This window comes from Trichosurus vulpecula, chromosome 1 (genome assembly GCF_011100635.1).
Source record: "Trichosurus vulpecula isolate mTriVul1 chromosome 1, mTriVul1.pri, whole genome shotgun sequence".
NCBI classification, from domain to species: Eukaryota; Metazoa; Chordata; class Mammalia; order Diprotodontia; family Phalangeridae; genus Trichosurus; species Trichosurus vulpecula.
In genome coordinates this window covers 514,282,213-514,304,790 of record NC_050573.1, presented here as the reverse complement: position 1 = coordinate 514,304,790, position 22,578 = coordinate 514,282,213, and the positions used below count along the sequence as shown (strand labels likewise).

General features: G+C 36.5%; 1 protein-coding gene across 1 annotated transcript in view; it reads left to right on the top strand.

Moving 5' to 3' along the window:
• The window catches only part of EPB41L4A (erythrocyte membrane protein band 4.1 like 4A), a 194,507-nt gene that overhangs the window by 88,227 nt on the left and 83,702 nt on the right, over nt 1–22,578 (top strand). Inside the window, exons 4-7 of the mRNA XM_036740959.1 lie at nt 1,224–1,302; nt 11,773–11,870; nt 15,263–15,383; nt 19,279–19,366. Of these exons, the coding sequence (XP_036596854.1) occupies nt 1,224–1,302; nt 11,773–11,870; nt 15,263–15,383; nt 19,279–19,366 (386 nt within the window). The remainder of the gene's footprint in view (nt 1–1,223; nt 1,303–11,772; nt 11,871–15,262; nt 15,384–19,278; nt 19,367–22,578) is intronic.

The following is a 22,578-nucleotide window of genomic DNA, read 5'->3' as shown; positions in this document are numbered from 1 at the left end:
AGAGATCTTTCCCCCCATACTTCACATAATTGAAGTGCATAGTTGGGTGTATAATATTGCATTTAACATCAGACTGTTCTGATATGTTAGCTACTTTTTTGGTACTTTTTTTCCTTCCTAATTTTTTTTATAATCATTCTTTATTATAAGGAATTTATCGAAGAGGGAGGATACAGTGGGAAATGTAGGTGATATAAGAATAAAAGATAGTAATAAAATTATTTTTAAAATAGTGTGTAATGAAAACAGTTTTGCTTAGATGACTACTTCATTTTTATTCATTTATTTGAACAAGAAAACTTTAGTATTTAAATAAGTAAACTCGGTCATGGCTGAATTTTAAAATAAATGATGCAGTTATAACATTGCACATCTTGCAGGTGATTCTAATTCTTCTCTGAAAAAACATTAACATTAATATTCAGGAAAATCTTCAGATCCCAGCTAGTCTATCAGATAATGAATATCATATCCCTCATTACCTATATAACTAGGTTCTTCTATTCTACATTAGAAATTTGCCATTCCTGATCCTGCCTGTGCTAAATACAGTCCCTAGCTTCTCTCCTTTTCTGTCTGTCTCATCTCTGTCTTTCTCTAACCATTTGTGGACCAAAAGTACTATTCCGTATGTTATATATGACTGTAATAGGAATTTTATTCTTGGACTTTCTTTTTTTATATAAATTAATTTTTTTATTTTTAGTTTTCAACATCCCCTTCCATAAGTTTTAAATTTTCTCCCCCTCCTCCTCCCCAAGATGGCATGCAATCTGATATAGGCTCTACATATACATTCCTATTAAACTTATTTTCACATTAGTTATGTTGTATAGAAGAATTAGAATGAATGGGAATAACTATGTTTCTTGGACTTTCTTGTGATGGATAAATAATGTAAGAATTATATTTTTGCCAACTCTATTAAAACTGAGACTTTTAAAAAAAACTACTTGTGCCATTGTTTTTTAAATTAATTAATGCTTATGATGCTTAAAAGAAAATAATAAAGCTTTTAAAACACTTGATCAGATTATATAGAAATTAGTAAACAAACAATTTGAACATTGGGTAGGACTTTTTCTGAAAAAGCTTAAGTAGATTGTAATGACACATGCATGGAAAGCTTTACAAGATACTACATAAGAAAAGTAAAACTGTACACATATTCAATTATTATGGATAACTTTTTAAAATTGTAACTTCTTTTTTTTTCCTTTTAGCTGGCCCTCCATATACTTTTTATTTTGGCATCAAATTCTATGCTGAAGATCCCTGTGTACTCAAAGAAGAAATAACCAGGTATAACATTGACATTATTTTTCAACACTTACATGTGTGGAATCCAGCCTATGCTTATCTTAGTTGGTTGTTCTTCTAGAGAGCTTGACATTACCACATGGGGTATGGGAAGGCTAGATAGCGTTACAATGAAGGATGACAAGAAATTGACTTTCCCATGGGAAACATTGCTGCCTTTTGGCAGAACAGTGTGAAAAACAGCTATCCAACTTTCAGTACTTATTCCCAGAATGAGTTCTAGTCATAACTTGGTCACTATGCCCCACCACCTATGAGTTTATTAATCTTCCCTATTTTGTACTGTAATACAGGAAAAATTAGCAACCCTTGAGAAACCCCTAGCTACTGACAAGCGCCCCCAGAAAGAATGGACTCAGATATCTTTGGCATTTAGCAAACCCCCTGGGACTCCATGACTCCACCAAGGAATGTCAATAGATAGGACCATCCCACTGAAGGATAACCTGGCAGACCCTTTCTAGCAGATATCCCTGGGGCTCCGTGACTCCACCAAGGAATGTAAATGAGATTATCCCACTAGTACGATAACCTGAGTGAATCTTTTGATCATCCAGGACCTTTGTTCCTGTTTCCCTGCCCCGTACCCCCACATATCCTATGTAAGCCAAGCCATCACCCCAACACAGTGCCATTGATTTGTGGTGCAGTACCCCAATGGCCGCCGGCTAATAAATTCTCCACTTAAAACTTATACTCTGTGGTGTGTCTTGCTCGCTTCTGGTACAACAGTACCACTCCTGTTTGCCAGTATTTATTGTAGTATTTACATTTAACATGTATAACACTATGCTACTGTTTTTATTAGATTTCTGTCTTTTTTTAATCTCACTGATTAAATTTTTGAGTGTTGTACCCCTAACCCCATTTTTACCATAAGCCCCCAGTTTGGTGATTTTTAGGAATGAATATGTTGAGTTATGGCAGAGCAAATGGTAGTTTGTTCATTTCTTGCTTCAACAATTTTCAACACGCATTATTAAGCACTTACTTTGTGCCAGACACTGTGCTAGGTGCTGGGAATACAAAAACAAGCCAAAGGAAAGACAGTCTCTGCCCTCAAGTAGTTTATATTCTAATTAAGGAAGACAATGCATGAAAGGAATCTGAAAGAGAGAAGGTAAGAATTAGACTTGGCCAATATGTTGAATTTTGGTGCTTGGCTGTGCTTATTTGTTACAAAGGGAGGCTTCAATTTGGGGAACAAGGAAGGGCGAGTTAGTAGGTAGTGCTAGACATATAAAATAAAAGCACCAATAAAGCATTTTAAAAGTACATAATGTAAAACAAAAAGCAATTCAAAAAGAAACAGAAAATGGGCAAAGACATGGTAAAGAGAATCCTGATAGTCAAGAGAAGAGGCTGGAAAGGAATGAAGACATGGTTAGCCTGGACACTTTCCTCTAAATAAAGGTTCTAGGAGGAAGCAACTAAGCAGAAGAAGGGATGGTAAGAGGGGAGCTAATGGGAGGAGTGAATTTATATGGCGAGACTGCTGTGGCATAGTGAGAAAAAGTCTGGTGAGTCAGGAGTAGAACCTGGAGGGTCTTTGTAGATACTCAGTGCAGTTGTCATCTTCTCCATGAACATTTTGCTATTTACCCCAGTAGAAGTGATCCTATCCTTCCCAATTTCATCTCTCTCTTTGGTCTTCTCTTATATACTTACCACATTTAAACAGTTATTTTTGTTTTATAATTTAAACTTTTTTATTATAAACTTAACAATTACCAATAAATATAAACACTTTAGTATATAAAGAACAAAAAAGAATTTTAAAAAGATTCATGAATTTATATGTGTGTTAGGGTAGGGGTTGGTCTAGACAATTATTCCCTCTCTTAAAGTAAATGATAAGATGCCCTGCTATCTTGACCAGCTGAGAATAAGTCTCAGTCAGTAAGTCAATCAATCAATCAAAGTCTTTAGACTAAGTTAAAAAAAATCCTTGAAAGGCATTGGATATACTGGAATGGGGATGTACCAGAATAACACTAATGGGAAGTCTGTCCTGATTGCATAAAGGACTTGGCTTGTATAAAACCCAGGAAATTGAAGTGAGTGGCAAGTTAAGATTGGTTGCTGTCCTTCATTCTTGAAGAAGACCAAAATGACATCACTATGTTAGAGTCAAGTTACAACTGTGACTGATCAGACCCTGTAAGAGCAAGCAAAGTGGGACTTTTGTTGTCTTTTGTTTTGGAGTGCTTCTCAGCACTAAGGCAATCTAATGCCTTTGACAGAGTCTTGCCTTTGTTTGTAGAAAGGCCCACACCCTTTTGCTAATTAGGTCATGAGAAGTATGAAACCCTCAAGAGGAGTGAAGTGCTCTGACCCTGAAGAAGTATATATGCACTCTGAGGTTGGCATTTTGTTTGAGGCTCACTCTTTGGAAGAGTGTTGGCATGGAGAATCTGGGTAGCCATTAAGGAACCCCCCACCTTTTAAAAACCCAGATGTTGGTGCTTCTCTCTCTGGTAACTATGTATGTATAGCTTTGGTCAGGCAGCTAGAAGCCTATCTGTTGATTTGCATTATTTTCTCTGTTAATATTTTCTCTGTTTGTAATTTCTGTTTGTGTTTCCTCTGAAGTTCAGGGTGCTGACTTTTCCCCCTGAACTAAGTGAATGATGTATGTATGTTTGACAAAAGTGAGATTGAAAACACCTTAAAGTTGCTTTCCTTAGAAAAGCAGATCAAAGCACTTGTGCTAGCCTTCCTGTGTGTTCTTGTTATTGGTCCGTCACCCTCCACAACAGCTGCTAGCACCAATATGAGCTTGGAATGCTCTACCACAGGTCAGGCACAAATAGTCCATGTGAACATTTGGGGTGGATTCTCTAAATTTGCATATGTCATGTTTCTTTTGAGCTGCTTCAATTCTGCTTTGCTCATAGAGCATAGTACCTTCTTTGATGTGGACACACCATGCTGAGTGGTCCTGTGCCAGTGTCTCCCATGTCACACAATCAACTCCAAATTTCTTAAGAAAGACTTTGAGAATGTTCTTGTATTGCTTCTTCTGACCACCATGTCAGCACTTGCCCTGGATGAGTTATCCATAAAATAGCCATTTTATTTATTTATTTATTTATAGTCAATTATTAATGATGTAGGGTCAACATGGGCAACTAGGTGGCTCACTGGATAGAGTAACAGGCCTGGAGTCAGGAAGACTCATCTTCCTGAGTTCATATGTGTCCTCAGACACTTACTAGCTGTATGACCCTAGGCAAGTCAATTCACCCTGTTTGCCTCAGTTTCCTCATCTGTAAAAATGAGCTGAAAAAGAAAATGGCAAACCACTCTAGGATCTTTGCCAAGAAAACTCCAAATGGGGTCATGAAGAGTCAGACCTTTATGTATAAGTTGACTCGATGATCACTGGAGTCCCTTTCCATTCTTAATTTCTATGATTCTGTGATCTCTGATGTATAAAGCCTTGTTGCTACACATTTTTTGCTTTGATTTGGCCTCCTCTTTCTTCCCTACCAAGAGATTGACACAATTCAGCTTTAACTCTATTAAGTTCAGTAAATGGTTTGGGTCCCAAAAACAACAACCTGATATATCCTGCCCTTCAGTATTGTCCACGTAGCTACTTCCCATCCTCCTTTTATCATGGCCTTGTGACCTCTGATATAGACATGTCTGAGGGACTAGAGAAGGGCTCAGAAGATGTTTTTAATAGACCTTGTGAGGACACAAAATTATCATCACCCAACACTTTCTCTGTGCCCAAGACCTCAGGAATCTTAAACTACAGCATCGTCTGACAAGTGGACTTTCAGCACAGTGAAACACAGGTATAGAGGGAAAGTTGCCTGGGTACTTGGCATCTTTGAAGTTATTCTTCTCTGCCACAGAGAGGGCTCAACTAAGTAAACTGAGTAAATACAACAGTTAGGGGTCTGTATTTTATCTACTACCTACAGATAGTCCATTTAGTACTCAGGGTTTCTTCTTGCAACATCTGCTAAGTAGCTCCATAACTCAGTTGCTCTGAGATGTCTTTAATCTGGTAACAAAATCCCCCATCTAAGAGCTTGCCTTTGCTCTCTTCCCTCTTAAAAAAAATGTAGGTGACGCTGTTTCTTGGTGTGTTTGTCTCATAAAAGGAGTAGAGTGCCTTTTGTTTCTTTTTTTTTTTAGAATAATTTCTGTAACAGGTATTAATTGCACTTTAAATCATTTATCAACCCATTTGGCCCAGGTATGTTTTCTTTGACAACTCATTTGTGACTTGCTTAATTTTGTTTTTCTGAGCTTGAATTAAGATGTTATTTTTTTGTTTTGGTAATTCAGATCTTTTTTTGGTAGCTAGTAGTCAATTTTCTTTGAATTCTATATCATTGACATAATTGTGTAGAGTGCTTTCTGGTGATTCTTTGTTATTTCCTCTCTGGTTGTTAAAGGAGATTGTCTTTTAAGGTAAGAGTCGATAATTATACCTGACTTTATAAAGTACCTTCAACTTTGCAAAACATTTTATGTACATTGTCTTATCCGACCATTACAGTAACCCTGTGAATTGGGTGCTGTAATTGTTGGAATCTCTCTTTTGCAAACAAGGAATGAACCTGAGATTGTGTGACTTGTCCCATGGTCACATAGATAGAGACCATCAGTGGTGGTATTCATAATCAGGTCTTCTTGACTTCAAATCCAGTATGCCATACACTGTGCCAAAGCCAGTGTCTGCTTCATTGGACCTTTACAAATAGTGATAATGCAGCAGGCTTATGCAGCAGTGGGGTTGTTGCTGGAGCTACTACCCACTATAGTATGAATAGATTACTCTTACAAAAATAATTACCCTAATAGTCAAAGTCTGAAATTTTTTCACTTGCTCCTAAAGACTGTATACCATTTGTCTCTGTTCTTTTAGAGTGGTTAGGGCAGGAAAGATGGTTACTATTGTGTGTTGGGAGAACTATTATAACAGAGGCTCTCAAAATATGCCCTTAAGGTGATGGAAATCCTCCTACAAATTGTCTTATCAAAGCTGTAGCCTAAGCTGTTTCCAAATAGCCTTATGACAGGACACTTAGCTCTTACTAGAAAATGCCCCTCTCCCCCTACAAACCATTAGAAGATATACTGAGTGGTACTACCAGACACAAGATAAAGGGGAATATGCATGCTTCCATCCTTGCCTGTTTGACTCTAAGAGTGGAGCCCAGACTCCCCACCACTAAAGGTAAAATAGAAGAAGCAGTGACAAATTTACATTAGAGAATTTCTTCTAGGGACCAACAAACAATATATTGTGTCCTTCTCAAGTACTTACCTTGGTCTTAATGTCACTATAAACAGCCTAAACATCCTCAAAGTGATGTTCATCCTAATTATTAACTGTTAACCTGAAACTGTCCTTCATCCTCAAATGTCCCAGATAACATTGCTTTTGCTACTAGTCATTGTAGCTCTGACTGGCTCTGCCATTTTCCTCATTATTAGTGCTCAGATAATTACTACCAATTTTCCTGGTGACTTCAGTCATGGTACTGAATGGTAGTCTTCTGTGCCCAGGATAACAGCCTGGATTTAAGGGCCTATCCTCCATGGGCTTCTCACCACTCTACTAAAGATATTATCCTGATCTATTCACAAGGATATTGATCCTACCTTGGAATGTCCTTTAACCATTGGAATTTTGTGTCTTCCTCCCCAGTAAACCTAGATTTGGGATTCTGCTCTGATAACGGAGTCTTGGTAACAGTGATATATCTACCCTACACAGAATTTAGCAGAGATATGCTTTGTTGGTGTCCTATGAGGTTGGATGTACTGTTACCTCTACTACTGAGGTTAATGGGCAAAGTTTCAAACAGATTCTGGATAATCTGAAGGTTAATTATGAAGATCTTACCAGTGTAGACTTGCCTTTACCAAAATGCAGAATCCCAGTGACAAAGGAGGTGCCAGGCATCACTATAGCACACAAGACCCCTAAGTAGAGGAGAAACCAATAGAATGTGACTCCCTTGGTCATCTTGCCAAGGGCTGACATGGGGAAGAAACATATAGAGAAATACCCATATAAGAAAAAGCCTTCAGGGATCCCAAATACTACAGAGCCCAAGTTACTCTCTACAAACAACCAAATCTATTGTTTAGTCTCCCACGTAGTGAATAATCCAAGATAGCAGACAGTTCCATTCTCCTTTCTCCTTAAAACTTTCCATCACGTGGAATCATCACATGTTCATAAAATTATATTTTTCCTTTAAATCTTTCTTACAATTTTCTGTTACTAATGTGTCCTTCCAGCTCGGTATGATTCTTTTTTTAAATTTTATTTTATTTAATTTATTTAATATATTTAGTTTTCAGCACTGATTTTCACAACACTTTGAATTATTTCTCCCCATTTCTACCCTCCCGCCTACTCCAAGATGGTGTATATTCTGGTTGCCCCGTTCCCCAGTCAGCCCTCCCTTCTGTCACCCCACTCCCATCCCATCCCCCTTTCCCTTCTTCTCTTGTAGGGCAAGATAAATTTCTATACCCCACTGTCTGTGTATCTTATTTCCTAGTTGCGTGCAAAAACTTTTTTTTTGTTGTTTTTGAACATCTGTTTTTAAAACTTTGAGTTCCAAATTCTCTCCCCTCTTCCCTCCCCACCCATCCTCCCTAACAAGGCAAGCAATTCAACATAGGCCACATGCATATCATTACGTAAAACCCTTCCACAATATTCATCTTGTGAAAGATTAACTATGTTTTGCTCCTTCCTAACCTATCCCCCTTTATTGAATTTTCTCCCTTGACCTTGTCCCTTTTCAAAAGTGTTTGTTTTTGATTACCTCCTCTCCCTGTCTGCCTTCCCTTCTATCATCTCCCCTTTTTTATCTTCTTCCTCCTTCTTTCCTGTGGGGTAAGATACCCAACTGAGTGTGTATGGTATACCCTCCTCAGGTCAAATCCGATGAGAGCAAGATTTGCTCATTCCCCCCCACCTGCCCCCTCTTCCCTTCCTACAGAACCGCTTTTTCTTGCACCTTTTATGTGAGATAATTTACCCCATTCTGTCTCTCCCTTTCTCCCTCTCTCAACATATTCCTCTCTTATCCCTTAATTTGATTTTATTTTTTTAGATATCATCCCTTTATATTCAACTCACCCTGTGCCCTCTGTCTATATATATACCTACATATATACATACATAGACACACATTTGTGTATATATATATATATATATATATACACACACATATATATACACACACATATATATATATATATATATATATATATATATGCATATTCCTTTCAGCTACTATGATACTGAGGTCTCATGAATCATACACATCATCTTTCCAAGCAGGAATAAAAACAAAACAGTTCAACTTTAGTAAGTCCCTTATGATTTCTCTTTCTTGTTTACCTTTTCATGCTTCTCTTGATTCTTGTGTTTGAAAGTCAAATTTTCTATTCAGCTCTGGTCTTTTCACCGAGAAAGCTTGAAGGTCCTCTATTTTATTGAAAATCCATATTTTGCCTTGGAGCAAGATACTCAGTTTTGCTGGGTAGGTGATTCTTGGTTTTAATCCTAGCTCCATTGACCTCCAGAATATCGTATTCCAAGCCCTTCGTTCCCTTAATGTGGAAGCTGCTAGATCCTGTGTTATCCTGATTGTTTTTCCACAATACTCAACTTGTTTCTTTCTGGCTGCTTTCAGTATTTTTCCTTGACCTGGGAGCTCTGGAATTTGGCAACAATATTCCTAGGAGTTTTCTTTTTGGGATCTTTTTGAGGAGGTGATCTGTGGATTCTTTCAATTTCTATTTTACCCTCTGGCTCTAGAATATCAGGGCAATTCTCCTTGATAATTTCTTGAAAGATGATATCTAGGCTCTTTTTTTCGATCATGGCTTTCAGGTAGTCCAATAATTTTTAAATTATCTCTCCTGGATCTATTTTCCAGGTCAGTGGTTTTTCCAATGAGATATTTCACATTGTCTTCCATTTTTTCATTCCTTTGGTTCTGTTTTATAATATCTTGATTTCTCATAAAGTCACTAGCTTCCACTTGCTCCAATCTAATTTTTAAGGTAGTGTTTTCTTCAGTGGTCTTTTGGACCTCCTTTTCCATTTGGCTAATTCTGCCTTTCAAGGCATTCTTCTCCTCATTGGCTTTTTGGAGCTCTTTTGCCATTTGAGTTTTATTTTTTAAGGTGTTGTTTTCTTCAATATTTTTTTTCAGTATTTTTTTGGGTCTCCTTTAGCAAGTCATTGACTTGTTTTTCATGGTTTTCTCACATCCTTCTCATTTCTCATGCCAATTTTTCCTCTACTTCTCTAACTTGCTTTTCCAACTCCTTTTTGAGCTCTTCCATGGTCTGAGACCAGTTCATGTTTTTCTTGAAGGCTTTTGATGTAGGCTCTTTGATTTTGTTGACTTCTTCTGGCTATATGTTTTGGTCTTCTTTGTCACCAAAGAAAGATTCCAAAGTCTGAGACTGAATCTGAGTGTGTTTTCACTGCCTTGCCATGTTCCCAGCCAACTTACTTGACCCTTGAGTTTTTCAGTGGGGTATGACTGCTTGTAGAGTAAAGAGTACTTTGTTCCAAGCTTGAGGGGATGCGCCATTGGTTTCAGAGCTATTTCCATATAGCTATCTCTGCCATACCAGCACTCCTCCTTCCCCAAGAACCACCAACCCGGACCCGATGCAAATCTTAAGCAGGCTCTGCACTCCTGCTCTGATCTGCCACTTAATTCCTCCCACCAGGTGGGCCTAGGGCCAGAAGCAACTGCAGCTGCAGTTCTGTAGCTGCACCACCCCCACTTCCTCGCAGGCAGTGGCCTTACTGCAAACTCTGTTCCCCGCAGCTTTTCCCACTAACCTTCTCTGTTGTCTTTGGTGTTTGTGGGTTGAGAAGTCTGGTAACTGCCACAGCTCAGTGATTCAGGGTGCTAGGGCCTGTTCCACCTGGCTCCCAGTCTGTAGATGAGAAGATTCCCTTGATCAACACAGGCTGATAACCTTTTCTGTGGGGTCAGAGAGTGGTGTGATGCTCTTATGGGAGTGCATCTAGTTTCCTCCCTATTCATATTGTTGGCACAGGCTCCAGTGGGACCAGGATAGCTATGTCCTGGAGAACTGAGATCTCTAGCTCCTTCTCTCCTACCTTTCCAAGGTCTCCTTTTAGTTGTCCCCACACCAAAGTATTCAGCCACAGCCAGATGATCAGTATCTCTGCAACTGAAGGATAAACCCTGGCATGCCTGTTTTAGCATCAACCTTAAGCAGCTGGTCATGGTCATCAGTGTCTCGACTCAGTGCTCTCATACCTGTCTATCACCACTCTCCAAGTATTATTAGTCTCTAGATTGTCTCATCTCACAGTCTTCCAAGTAGAAATTCAGCTGGGTAAATATGTTAATTGTACCTGCCTGGAAAGTTGTGTTTTTAAGTTAATTCCTTCTTACTAACAATGGGAAGAGGGATAAGGACTGGACATGTGATTTCATTGAAATAGGTAATACACACATATGGAAACTCCTTCTATGAATGTATATCCTCACTGTCTCTGCAATTTAGGAGGGAGCTGAGGGATTAAGCAACTTGCCTAGGGTCACATAGCTAGAATATGTCAAAGGTAGGATTTAATCCTAGGTCTTCCTGGCTCTGGACAGCTCTCTATCCACCGTACCAGGCTACTTCTTAAGATTATTCTTAGATGTCAGAATTAATTTATATATGTGAGTAATGATTTCTTTCTATGCTCTTGTAAAATTTGGAGACTGAGGTTTTTTTTTTAGTTTTATTGATATTTTCTTTTTACGTTTCAATCATTTACAGATTATTCCCATTCCTAACACTAATGCCTAATCTGAAAGTACATGCGGCATTCCACATCTGTAGCACCTCCTCCCCTACTTCTCTCAAAAATCAACAGAAAAATTTATTTTCTCTACCTCCCACTCCAAATTGCATTGGAAAAGAAGAGAAAAGAAAAGGCAAGGCAGAGCAGGGTGGGCATAGCAGAGCAAGGCAAGGTTCTTCATGTATAATTCCAGATTGCTTTCCAAAATGGTTGGACCCATTCTCAGGCCAACAATAATGCATCAATGCGACTCAGATCGAGTCTGCATAATTTGATCCTTCTTATTGATATACTTGTATGTAAGACATGGTTAAATCTCTTTGCTTTACCACTATACCTTGGTGCCAGTTATAATGAATAATGAATCTCCTGAAGAGGTCACATTATTTGAATTCAAACTTCATATTTCTATTGGGCTGGGGGAAATTACCATTTTTTACATAGTTATAACTTCAAGTAGCACAAATTTGAATACATGCAACCAATTTACAGGATTCATTATTCATACTAATTTTATGTAAGTAAAGCTTGTTTAATATTACCATGACTATGAATGTCTGAAGCCATAAATGTATGCATCTTTGTTGATTTTCTCTTTCATTTCTTTTTTTTAGATATCAATTTTTTTTGCAGGTGAAGCAAGATGTGCTACAAGGGCGACTGCCCTGTCCAATCAACATTGCTGCTCAGCTGGGAGCATACGCTCTCCAATGTAGGTGCCCACTAGTTAGTGTTATGGTACATCTTTTCTTGTTTCATGGAAATGAAGTAGTCTCTCAGAGTTGTTTTAAGTTTTAATTTTTTTTCATTTCATGATATGTTTGTTAATTTCTTTATCTAATTCCTTTAGTTTTCAAATCCGAAGAAAGTTTTAGTTTCATTTCTAGCACTTTTCTTAGTATTATTTAGCATGTTTTTCTCCTTTGTCTTTCCCACTGCTTATGATACCATTGGCATTTTATAAACCTCACCTGAGACCTTTTATATAAAATTGATGCTGCTAATTGAAAATGACTATTAGTTCATTAGAGTTAGAGTTTTATAGTTAATCTAAATTATTTTTACTGAAACACAAAAAGTAAATTCCTTCTAAAATATAATAAATATCTTATTTTATTTTATATAATTTTATTTATTAGGCTTCATTCATGTATCTCACATTTTAAAACACCTACTATATGCCTGGTACTGTGCTAGGTATTAGGGATACAAATTAAGAACAAAACAATCTGTGCCCTCAGGAACCTTATTCTTTTGGGGGGAAACAACATGTACACAGAAAAGTAAATGTTATATCTATATCTGTCTAGTATATATGTAAATGTATTCCACATATACACTTATACAAATACATGTATTTGATACACAGTACTTTCAAGGTCATGACATTAACCACTAGGGGAATCTGAATAGATTTGCTATATATATATGGGAGGTGCCATGTGAATTAAGTTTTTAAGAAAGTTAGGAAAGCTAAGATGCTGAGGTAAAGAAGGAGATTGTTTCAAGCATAGGGGACAACTTGGGCAAAGATACTGAGATAAAAAGTAGAATATTGTGTTCTGGGAACAAAAGCAAAACAGTTTAGTTGTAATGTAGAAGGGGCAGTTAGATGGAAGAGTGGATTAGAAAGTCGTGCCTGGAGTCAGGAATATCTGAGTTGAAATCTGGTCTCAGACACTTACAATCTGTGTGACCATGGACAGAGTCACTTAACCTCTATTTGCCTCATTTTACTTATGTGTAAAATGGGGATATTATAGCTTCTACCTCCCAGGGTTGTTGTGTGTATCAAATGAAATAATTATTAAGTGCTTAGTACAGTGTATGGCACATAGTATTATAGAAATATTAGCTATTGTTACTTTTTTATGTAAAGAGCATGAAGGACAGGAGCAGGAGCCAGATTGTGAAAGACTCTGAAAGCCAAAGAAAGGAGTTCATATTGTTGAGAATGAGAAGTTCTCTGAAAATGAATTATCTAAATGAAACTAAACACTTTAAACGCATGGAAATGTTCAATGTTTGTGATCATTTTTAGTTTTATTGATGTTTTCTTTTTACATTTCAATCATTTACAGATTATTCCCATTCCTAACACTAATGCCTAATCTGAAAGTACATGCGGCATTCCACATCTGTAGCACCTCCTCCCCTACTTCTCTCAAAAATCAACAGAAAAATTTATTTTCTCTACCTCCCACTCCAAATTGCATTGGAAAAGAAGAGAAAAGAAAAGGCAAGGCAGAGCAGGGTGGGCATAGCAGGGCAAGGCAAGGTTCTTCATGTATAATTCCAGATTGCTTTCCAAAATGGTTGGACCCATTCTCAGGCCAACAATAATGCATCAGTGCGACTCAGATCTTCCTGCTTCCTGAAATCACATATATTAAACATGTTTAATCATTAATGGCTTGGAGTTATGATCACAAACATTGAACATTTCCATGCGTTCTAATATTTCTTCTCTTCCTTCTTTGTAGCTAGCTCTCTTCCTCAGTTTGTTCTTGCTATTGTCTGCTGCCTTCTATACCATTGTGACCTCCAATTTCTGTCCTAGTTTTTTGACTTTTTTTTTTATTTTTTGCTGCTACTACTACTCTACTACTCCTTCCCCATTCTTTCTGCTTTCCATTTTTCTTTCTTATTGATTTTCTCCTTCTCTTTAGGCTCCTCCTCTGCTTTATATTTGCTAGCTTCTTTTCCTTGTAACTGGTGAGCTGGTCATATTTCATTGTATGTAATCTTCAGGTCTTTGGCTGTTTTCTTCATTGCATGTTTTTTATGTGTTTGCAGAGAATCTGGAAAATGATGTTAGTGTGTACTTTAAACTATTCATTAATTCTGATTGGTCTTCACCCAATTGGTTTAAATAAATGAAGTTTTAATCTAGTGGGGGAAGTACAGCTGTTGATTGAAATGTGGTAATAAATTAATTATAAATAAATAAATGATAGAGGAGGGACTACATTTACTTATAAAGTTCCTAAAAGAATATGTGTAAATACTGAAAATTTGATAGTGAACTTTGGGTAATATATCTCAAAAATAGCTCTGTTTGTAAATTCATTGATTAATAATGAATTTTTAGTTGACTTTCACTATGATCAAATATATCTGTACTCAATAACTATGTAAATCTCTGGAAATCTGTCATTCATTGTATACATATTGTATACATATTTACCTGTTTCTCTAACTTGTGTTAGTCTTACTGTTATCTTGGAAGAATAATGAACATAGTCTTTATTCATGATATTCCACAACATTTTCAACAGTTTTCAGTGTGTATATGTGACTGACTCATCTAGAGTGAGAGTGGAGCAAGAATGAATTGAGATTGGAAAAGGAGAGTAAAGTGAAAATTATTATTAAATAGGAATCAGGAGGAAGTCACAGAATTAAAGGCTCATAAATTTAAAACTGATAAGGCCCTCTGAGGCTATCTAGTACAATCTCCATTTTACAAATGGGTAAACTGAAGTTCAGAAAAGACTTGTTGAAGGTCACACCAGAAGTATGGATCAGAGATGAGATTATGTACTTGTAGACTCTGATTTCTGGAGTCAGTGCTAATTCCACCGCACCAAGAGTTAAATGACTAAGGTTCTTATTTTCAATTTTCCTCTTTATTCATCTCCATGGATTTCTAAGTTGCACTGTTTTTAACCTTAGAGAATTGTCATTCAGGATGATATTAGTGAGTCAAGGTCATACATGTCCCATGTGATGATGTTTATAGTCAGAATATGCTGTGCAAGATTTTCAAAAACTTTTTCTTATATATTGTCTCTAAATTTCAGTTGATAACTATTTCTGTACTGTGTGCTAAAATAACTTCAGTAAAAGTTACATTATAAATGCAAACCTTGGGAAAGCAAGCTTTTATCCCATGTTTATTAAATCAGGAATTTAGTTATACTACATGTGACACCTACTCCCAGATGTTTGTTACTTGAAATTTTTTAGTCATTTTCATATGAATTTAAAAACATAATAAAGCATTTGAAAAAAATATCCAAACAGCCTGACAAAGAACTTTTTGTGTATATTTCCAAATAGGAGGTAGAAGTGGAAAATGACATTTTTTTTCTCTATTTGTAGCTGAACTTGGAGATTATGACCCATATAAACACACTCCAGGATATGTGTCTGAGTACCGATTTGTTCCAGATCAAAAGGAAGAACTTGAAGATGCCATAGAACGAATACACAAAACTCTAATGTAAGAAATAAGGTGCAAATCATACAAACAGTTTATAGAACAGGAAACCTTAGTGTGTGTGTGTACCAGTATCATGACAAATTACTCATCCTTATTTTAAACTCCTGATATTCCTTACCTCGGATTCCTTTTTGCTTCTTTTCTTGGTATAAATGTTTGCTATCCAATGTTTTATGATCTTCCACAAGTAAGTGTACTTTATATTTAGGAAGTAGCAACAAAGCCTATGATTTCCATATTCTCTAAGGATGTACATCAGCAGAACAGGCACTTTGAAGTTATCCATGCTGTCCATTGATAGAAATTCTGACAAAATGTTTGCAGTATTGAAGTTATAATTCAGTTACACTTGTTTTAGTTAAATCCTCTATACAGGTTAACTTTGTTTATCAGTGAGGAACTACATATACTAAAACATTCTTTTTAGGCACTATTCCCTTCTAAGTTTAGCTTCACTAATATCAAAGTAAAATTGGTTATAGAATTAATTTGTTAATAAAATGTTTTCTTAAAGAATCAAATCCTTTACTTTTTGTGAGAAGTAAGAGCAAGATATTAAACTGCAATCCGGAAAAGCTACTATAACAGCATGTACTAGGGTCTTCTACCTTGATCACAGAGTCCATCATTTTAGCTTTTCCCTGGAAAAATGTTCAAAGAAAGCTTATTCATATATTTTAGAAGGAAGAGAGTTGGTGCATTTGAAAATAATTCTTTTTGTTGTTTGTCAATATTCCTTACCATATAAATTTTCCATTTACCAGCCATTAATTTTTACCACATGATGATAAAGAACAAATATAAGATACAGCTTATTCCCATTTTCCTTTCTGCATTTATACAGAAGAAAAAAATGATTTAATCATGAGATTACCATGCTGGAATTTAATGCTTCTTAAGCTTTCCAGATATGACCACGTAAAAAGTTACTTTTTTATGGAAGACAAAATTTTTGATTATTCACACAAGTATAAAAAAATAAATCATCACAGAGGAAAGTAAAAAGCCTTAACTATTTATGTTTTCTATAAGCATTTCATATCTGCCAGAGGTATACTTTGATTCTTTTGAGTACTATCCTACAGAATTACTTTATAGACCTTCTACATCCACTAGTGTCAGGGATATGATTCATAAGAAGCCACACAATGTATTTTCCTTTATGGGAGGGGTAACTTTCTTGACCCTATGTCAATCTGGTGAAGCCTATGGATGCCTTCTTATAATAATATTTTTAAAACATAAAATAAGACATAAAGGAAATGAATTGTATTGAAACTCTTATCGGATTTTAAGTTCACAGATCCCAGAGTAACAACCCTTGCACAGGAAGCTGGGAAATATACTAAAAAGAATAGAAAGACCAAGTTTGGAGTTTTGGCTAATTAAAATATAAGTTGGGTTTTTTCATTTTTTTTTACTTGTGCCTATGATTCAATTGGTTTACAGAAGGCCCAGTGAGGAAACTTCATCTACCAAGTACCAATATATACCTGCTCTACAACTAGTTTTAGATGGTTGCCTGTGGCACTGAAACCTTAGGTGACTTGCACAGGGTCACACTGCCAGTTTGTGTCAAGGATGGGACTTGAACCCAGGCTTTCCTGACTCCAAAGCTAGTTCTTTATGGGCTATGATGCACCAATTCTCAATTAAATAAGGGAACAAAATACATGAATAATTTTGAGCTCATATATGCATAGAGAGTTATGATGTTATAAGATTTAATATAGCAATATGATGAAGTTACCCTTTGGTCAGAAAAGAAAGACCTAATACTTTTTGGGGATATATATTATTGAGTGCTGTTTTCCCTACTTCCAATGAAAGATTTACATTAAACTAAAGATCAGAGTTCTAATCAGTTCTCTCATTATTGTTTTCTTAAGGAGGAGAAATCCTCATAAGGATTTTATTAGAGGTTTTTTTTGTCATTTTACTCAGACTGTAACTTCATAGGATGTTACTACCATTCACTTCAACCTTCTGAGGGCAGAAACTCTTGGTTTTATATCTGTGAACCCAGAACCTAGCACAGTGCCTGCACATAATAGGTGTTGAGTGAGTTCTTGTTGAGTGATGAGTCCTGGTTTGGAGTTAGAGATAAAATTAAGTTTCAAAAAACTTTGGAGTAAAGCAAGATTATAAAGTTTATTTCAAAGTAGAATCCAATCAGGTAAACATTCAAGAAACATTCTTGTTTCTTGAAGGGAGAGGAAAGCTTCATTAGGATTCAAAGCTTCCTAGAATCCAATTTATAATAAACTTCAAACTGATGATAGATGACTAGACTTCCTGGGTCAAGTCAACTAGAGTTTATTAAGCACCTGTTATATACCAGGCACCATGCTAAGTACTGGGGATACAAAGAAAGGTGAAAAATAGCCCCTGCTCTCTAATGGGAGAACCAGCAAGTAATCAGCTATATGCAAACAAGATATAGAAAGGAAAAATTGAGGATAATTTCAGAGGAAAAGAGTTAAGTGTCCCCTCACAATCCTAATGTCTTCAAGAGTTATAAAGTAAATGAGATAGTACTCAGGAGCAGTTTTATTGTATTTTAGTGATCTTAAAAAAGAAAAGGGAAAGAAAAAGGAATACACTAGGAATAAAAAGGAGAGGAAGGGGACAAAAGCGAGACTTACATGTAATCAGTGTTTTCAAAAAGAAAGTTATACAAACCTGGAAGAAAAGGTGAGAGGACCAGGCCACAGATAAATATCACTTTAATCTGGATTCCTTGAAAGAAGAAAAAGCTACTGCTGCGATCTGATTGGCCCCAGCTTCCCTTGCTTATCTTAGGACATAAAAAGTCCCAGACACATGGAATCTGCTCCTCCTACTTCATAGCTATCTGATGACCATGTCATGCCAGTTACTATGTCCTTCACATCCTGCCCTGATGACCAAACACTTTTCCATGTAAAGCTGACAAAGTCAGTGAGGCAGGGAGATGAGGAAGATGAGTGCCACTAGTGTTCTTGCTGCATAATTTTGCTGGGTTAGGGCAAAGTAAACTTCCTTTTAATTGTTCAAATACTTGGAAATAACTCATTTCATTCCAACATCAAGCCTAAATTAAGAGAGTGCTTGTTTTATAATTGCCTCCAATAGACATAACAGGCAGTTCTCAAAGGAAAAAAACCTGAGCTATCAGCTAAAAATCCAAATCACCAACAATGAGAGAAATAAAATTTAAATCAACTCTGAGATTCCATCTCACAACTATTATATTGACAAAGATGATGGAAAGGAAAATGACAGTTGTTGGCAGGGCTGCTAGAAGACAAATATACTGCTGTACTCTTGGCAAAGCTATGAATTGGTCCAGCCTTTCTGAAAAGCAATTTTGAACTAAGCTTTAAACAGTCACTAAACTTTAAAAGTACATACCCTTTGCCCCAATGATATCACTCCTGCATTGATACTCCAAAGAGATTTTTAAAAAATGAAAAATTATCCATAAATACAAAAATATTGATAGTACCTCTTTTTGTTTGTAACAAAGAACTGGAAGCAAGTAGAATGCCCATAAATTGCAGAAATGCTAACCAAATTTTGGTATATGAATGTAATGGAATATTATTGTATGATAATAAATTGTGAAAGGGACCATCACAGAAAACTGGTAAGATATATATGAATTAATGAAGTTTTGAGATGTGAGCAAAATCAGGGGAACAAACTATATAGTAACAGCAACATGGTAAAGAAAAATAACTGAAAGATTTAAAAGTTCTGTTCTATTAAACATAGTTCAAGAGAACTAATGATACCACATAATCTAAGACATGAAAATTTATTATCTTTTCACATAACAGAATTAGAATGTTTTAGTTTCTTCAGCAGTGTAGTAACTGTCATTAACATAAATTTATTTCTTTGCAAAATATAGGGGTCTAGTACCTTCTGAGGCAGAAATAAAATACTTGGGAATTGCCAAATCCCTGGAAATGTATGGAGTTGACCTCCATCCTGTCTATGTGAGTATTATTTAACATTGAATATATTATCTTTTGTTATTGTTCAGTCATGTCTGACTCTTTATGACCCTACTTCGGGTTTTCTTGGCAGAAATCCTGGAGTGGTTTGCCATTTCCTTCTCCAGCTCATTTTACAGATGAGAAACTGAGACAAACAAGGTTAAGTGTCTTGTCCAGGGTCACACAGATAGTGTCTGAGGCCAGATTTGAACTCAGAAAGATGAGTCTTCCTGACTCTGGGTCTGGTACACTATCCACTATGCCACTTAGCTGCCCCCAATATCTTTTGAAAGTCACCAGATTTACATATAAAAAACTATAATCAGACTATTTAGCAACTATAGGGTACTTTTATGCCTCAGTTTGTCAAATGCATAGCAAAACTTTGGAAAGGAAGATGGATTAAACTTACACATAGGAAAATGAAATTAGTTTTGCATGAAAGTTTGTGATTATATTTCCATCATTGGTAGACCATAACCTAAACTTGAAGATAAAGAATAGATGATAATTCTCAGAATCTAGTCAAAAGTGTCCAGAAGGTGTAAAGCTGACTATTATTGATTGTATCGGGCAGAAAATGTGAAGCTATTTCAGAAAATTGATTGTGTGGTCACATATATTTGATTATGTGGTCACATTCACAAAGATCACTTCCTAAGAAATAAAACACCAGGAAGAGCAGGTTTGTAATTGTTTATAGCATTGCATGTAGAGTTTACTTAAAAACAGTGACATGCATTTTTATGAAATTTCTTCAGGATCAAAGCACTTATAATCAGCAAGAAATTGGTATAAAAATTAATCTAAATTGAAGCATTTTAAATTTTTTTTTATTTTTATATTTCAATTTTTATTTTTTTATATTTTTATTTATGTATGTATTATAATTTATGATTATTTATTCAAACTGATCTCATTGATTTGGGAGTTTCCTCCAACAACGCAGATCAACCCATCCATGCCTCCCCTTTGCATGGAACTCTTGTTTGTGTTCTCCCCAAAGTACTCCACAGGGGGTCTACCCAAATGTGCCAGTGACACATCAAGAGGGTTCCAGTGGAGCCACCTGACATTCCTTAGTTTGCCATATGACCAGCTCATCTGTTCTTTTTGTCATATGATACTTTGAAATATTTTTATTATCCCATTCTTTGAAGTTTCTCTGGGGAAATTTGTTATAGCTTGTCTTAGCCAGATCACTGGCAGAGCGGGCAGAGGCTGGGGCCTTGAATCAGGCAGCTCTGAGTTCAAATCCCACCTCAGACACTGTCTGATTCTGGGTAAGTCCCTTAACCTCTCTCAGCATCAATTACCTCATTGTTTTCAAAACAGAAATAATAACAGCATCTATCTCCCAGGGTTGTTGGGACAATCAGTTTTTGATAATGTGTATGAAGAGCTTTGCAAACTTTAAATATATATACTACACTATAAATGGTAGCTGTTATTCACATCTACCACAAGCTTTGCCATTGCCTTCTGTGTGATCCTCACATTTAGTTCTTCAAGTGAGTAGTATTTAATTTCTTGCTGCCATACAGCAATACCTATTGAATATTGGTATTGAAAATATGGGCCTTTGCTGTTATGGGGAGAGTGAGGTCAATAAAAGTACTTTCTAATTTTCCAAAATCAATACAGCCCTCTCTCCTCTTCCTTTTCAATTCTTTTTTTTTAATTTAAATTTATTTATTTAACATATTTGGTTTTCAGCATTGATTTTCACAACAGTTTGAATTACAAATTTTCTCCCCATTTCTACCCTCCCCCCCACTCCAAGATGGCTTATATTCTGGTTGCCCTGTTCCCCAGTCAGCCCTCCCCTCTATCATCCCCCTCCCCTCTCATCCCCTTCTCCCTTCCTTTCCTGTAGGGCAAGATAAATTTCTACGCCCCATTGCCTGTGTATCTTATTTTTTAGTTGCATGCAAAAACTTTTTTTTTTGAACATCTGATTTTAAAACTTTGAGTTCCAAATTCTCTCCCCTCTTCCCTTCCTACCCACCCTCCCTAAGAAGTCGAGCAATTCAACGTAGGCCACACATGTATCATTATGTATAACCCTTCCACAATACTCATGTTGTGAAAGGCTAACTACATTTTGCTCCTTTTCAACCCATCCCGCTTTATTGAATTTTCTCCCTTGACCCTGTCCCCTTTCCAAAGTGTTTGTTTTGATAACCTCCACCCCCATCTGCCCTCCCCTCCATCATCCCCCCCCCTTTTATTTTTTTTTTTATCTTCCTCCCTCTTCTTTCCTGTGGGGTAAGATACCCAACTGAGTATGTATGGTATTCCCCCTCAGGCCAAATCTGATGAGAGCAAGGTTCACTCATTCCCCCCTCACCTGCCCTCTCCCCTCCTCCCACAGAACTGCTTCCTCTTGCCACCTTTACGTGAGATAATCCACCCCATTCTATCTCTCCCTATCTCCCTCTCTCAGTATGTTGCTCTCTCATCCCTTAATTTCATTTTATTTCTTTTAGATATCTTCCCTTCATCTTCAACTCACCCTGTGTCTGCTCTCTCTCTTTTACATATATATATATACATATATATATATAGACATATATATATACACATACAAACACATACATACATATACACATAGATATATACATACATACACATTCTCTTATATATATACATAAACATATACATATATATGCATATTCCCTTCAACTACCCTAATACTGAGGTCTCATGAATCATACACATCATCTTTCCATGTAGGAATGTAAACAAAACAGTTCAACTTTAGTAAGTCCCTTGCAATTTCCGTTTCTTGATTACCTTTTCATGCTTCTCTTGATTCTTGTGTTTGAAAGTCAAATTTTCTATTCAGTTCTGGTCTTTTCATTGAGAAAGCTTGAAAGTCCTCTATTTTATTGAAAGTCCATATTTTGCCTTGGAACATGATACTCAGTTTTGCTGGATAGGTGATTCTAGGTTTTAATCCTAGCTCCATTGACCTTCGGAATATCGCATTCCAAGCCCTTTGATCTCTTAATGTAGAAGCTGCCAGGTCTTGGGTTATTCTGATTGGGTTTCCACAATACTCAAATTGTTTCTTTCTGGCTGCTTGCAGTATTTTCTCCTTGATCTGGGAGCTCTGGAATTTGGTGACAATATTCCTAGGAGATTTCTTTTTGGGATCTATTTGAGGAGGCGATCAATGGATTCTTTCAATTTCTATTTTGCCCTGTGGC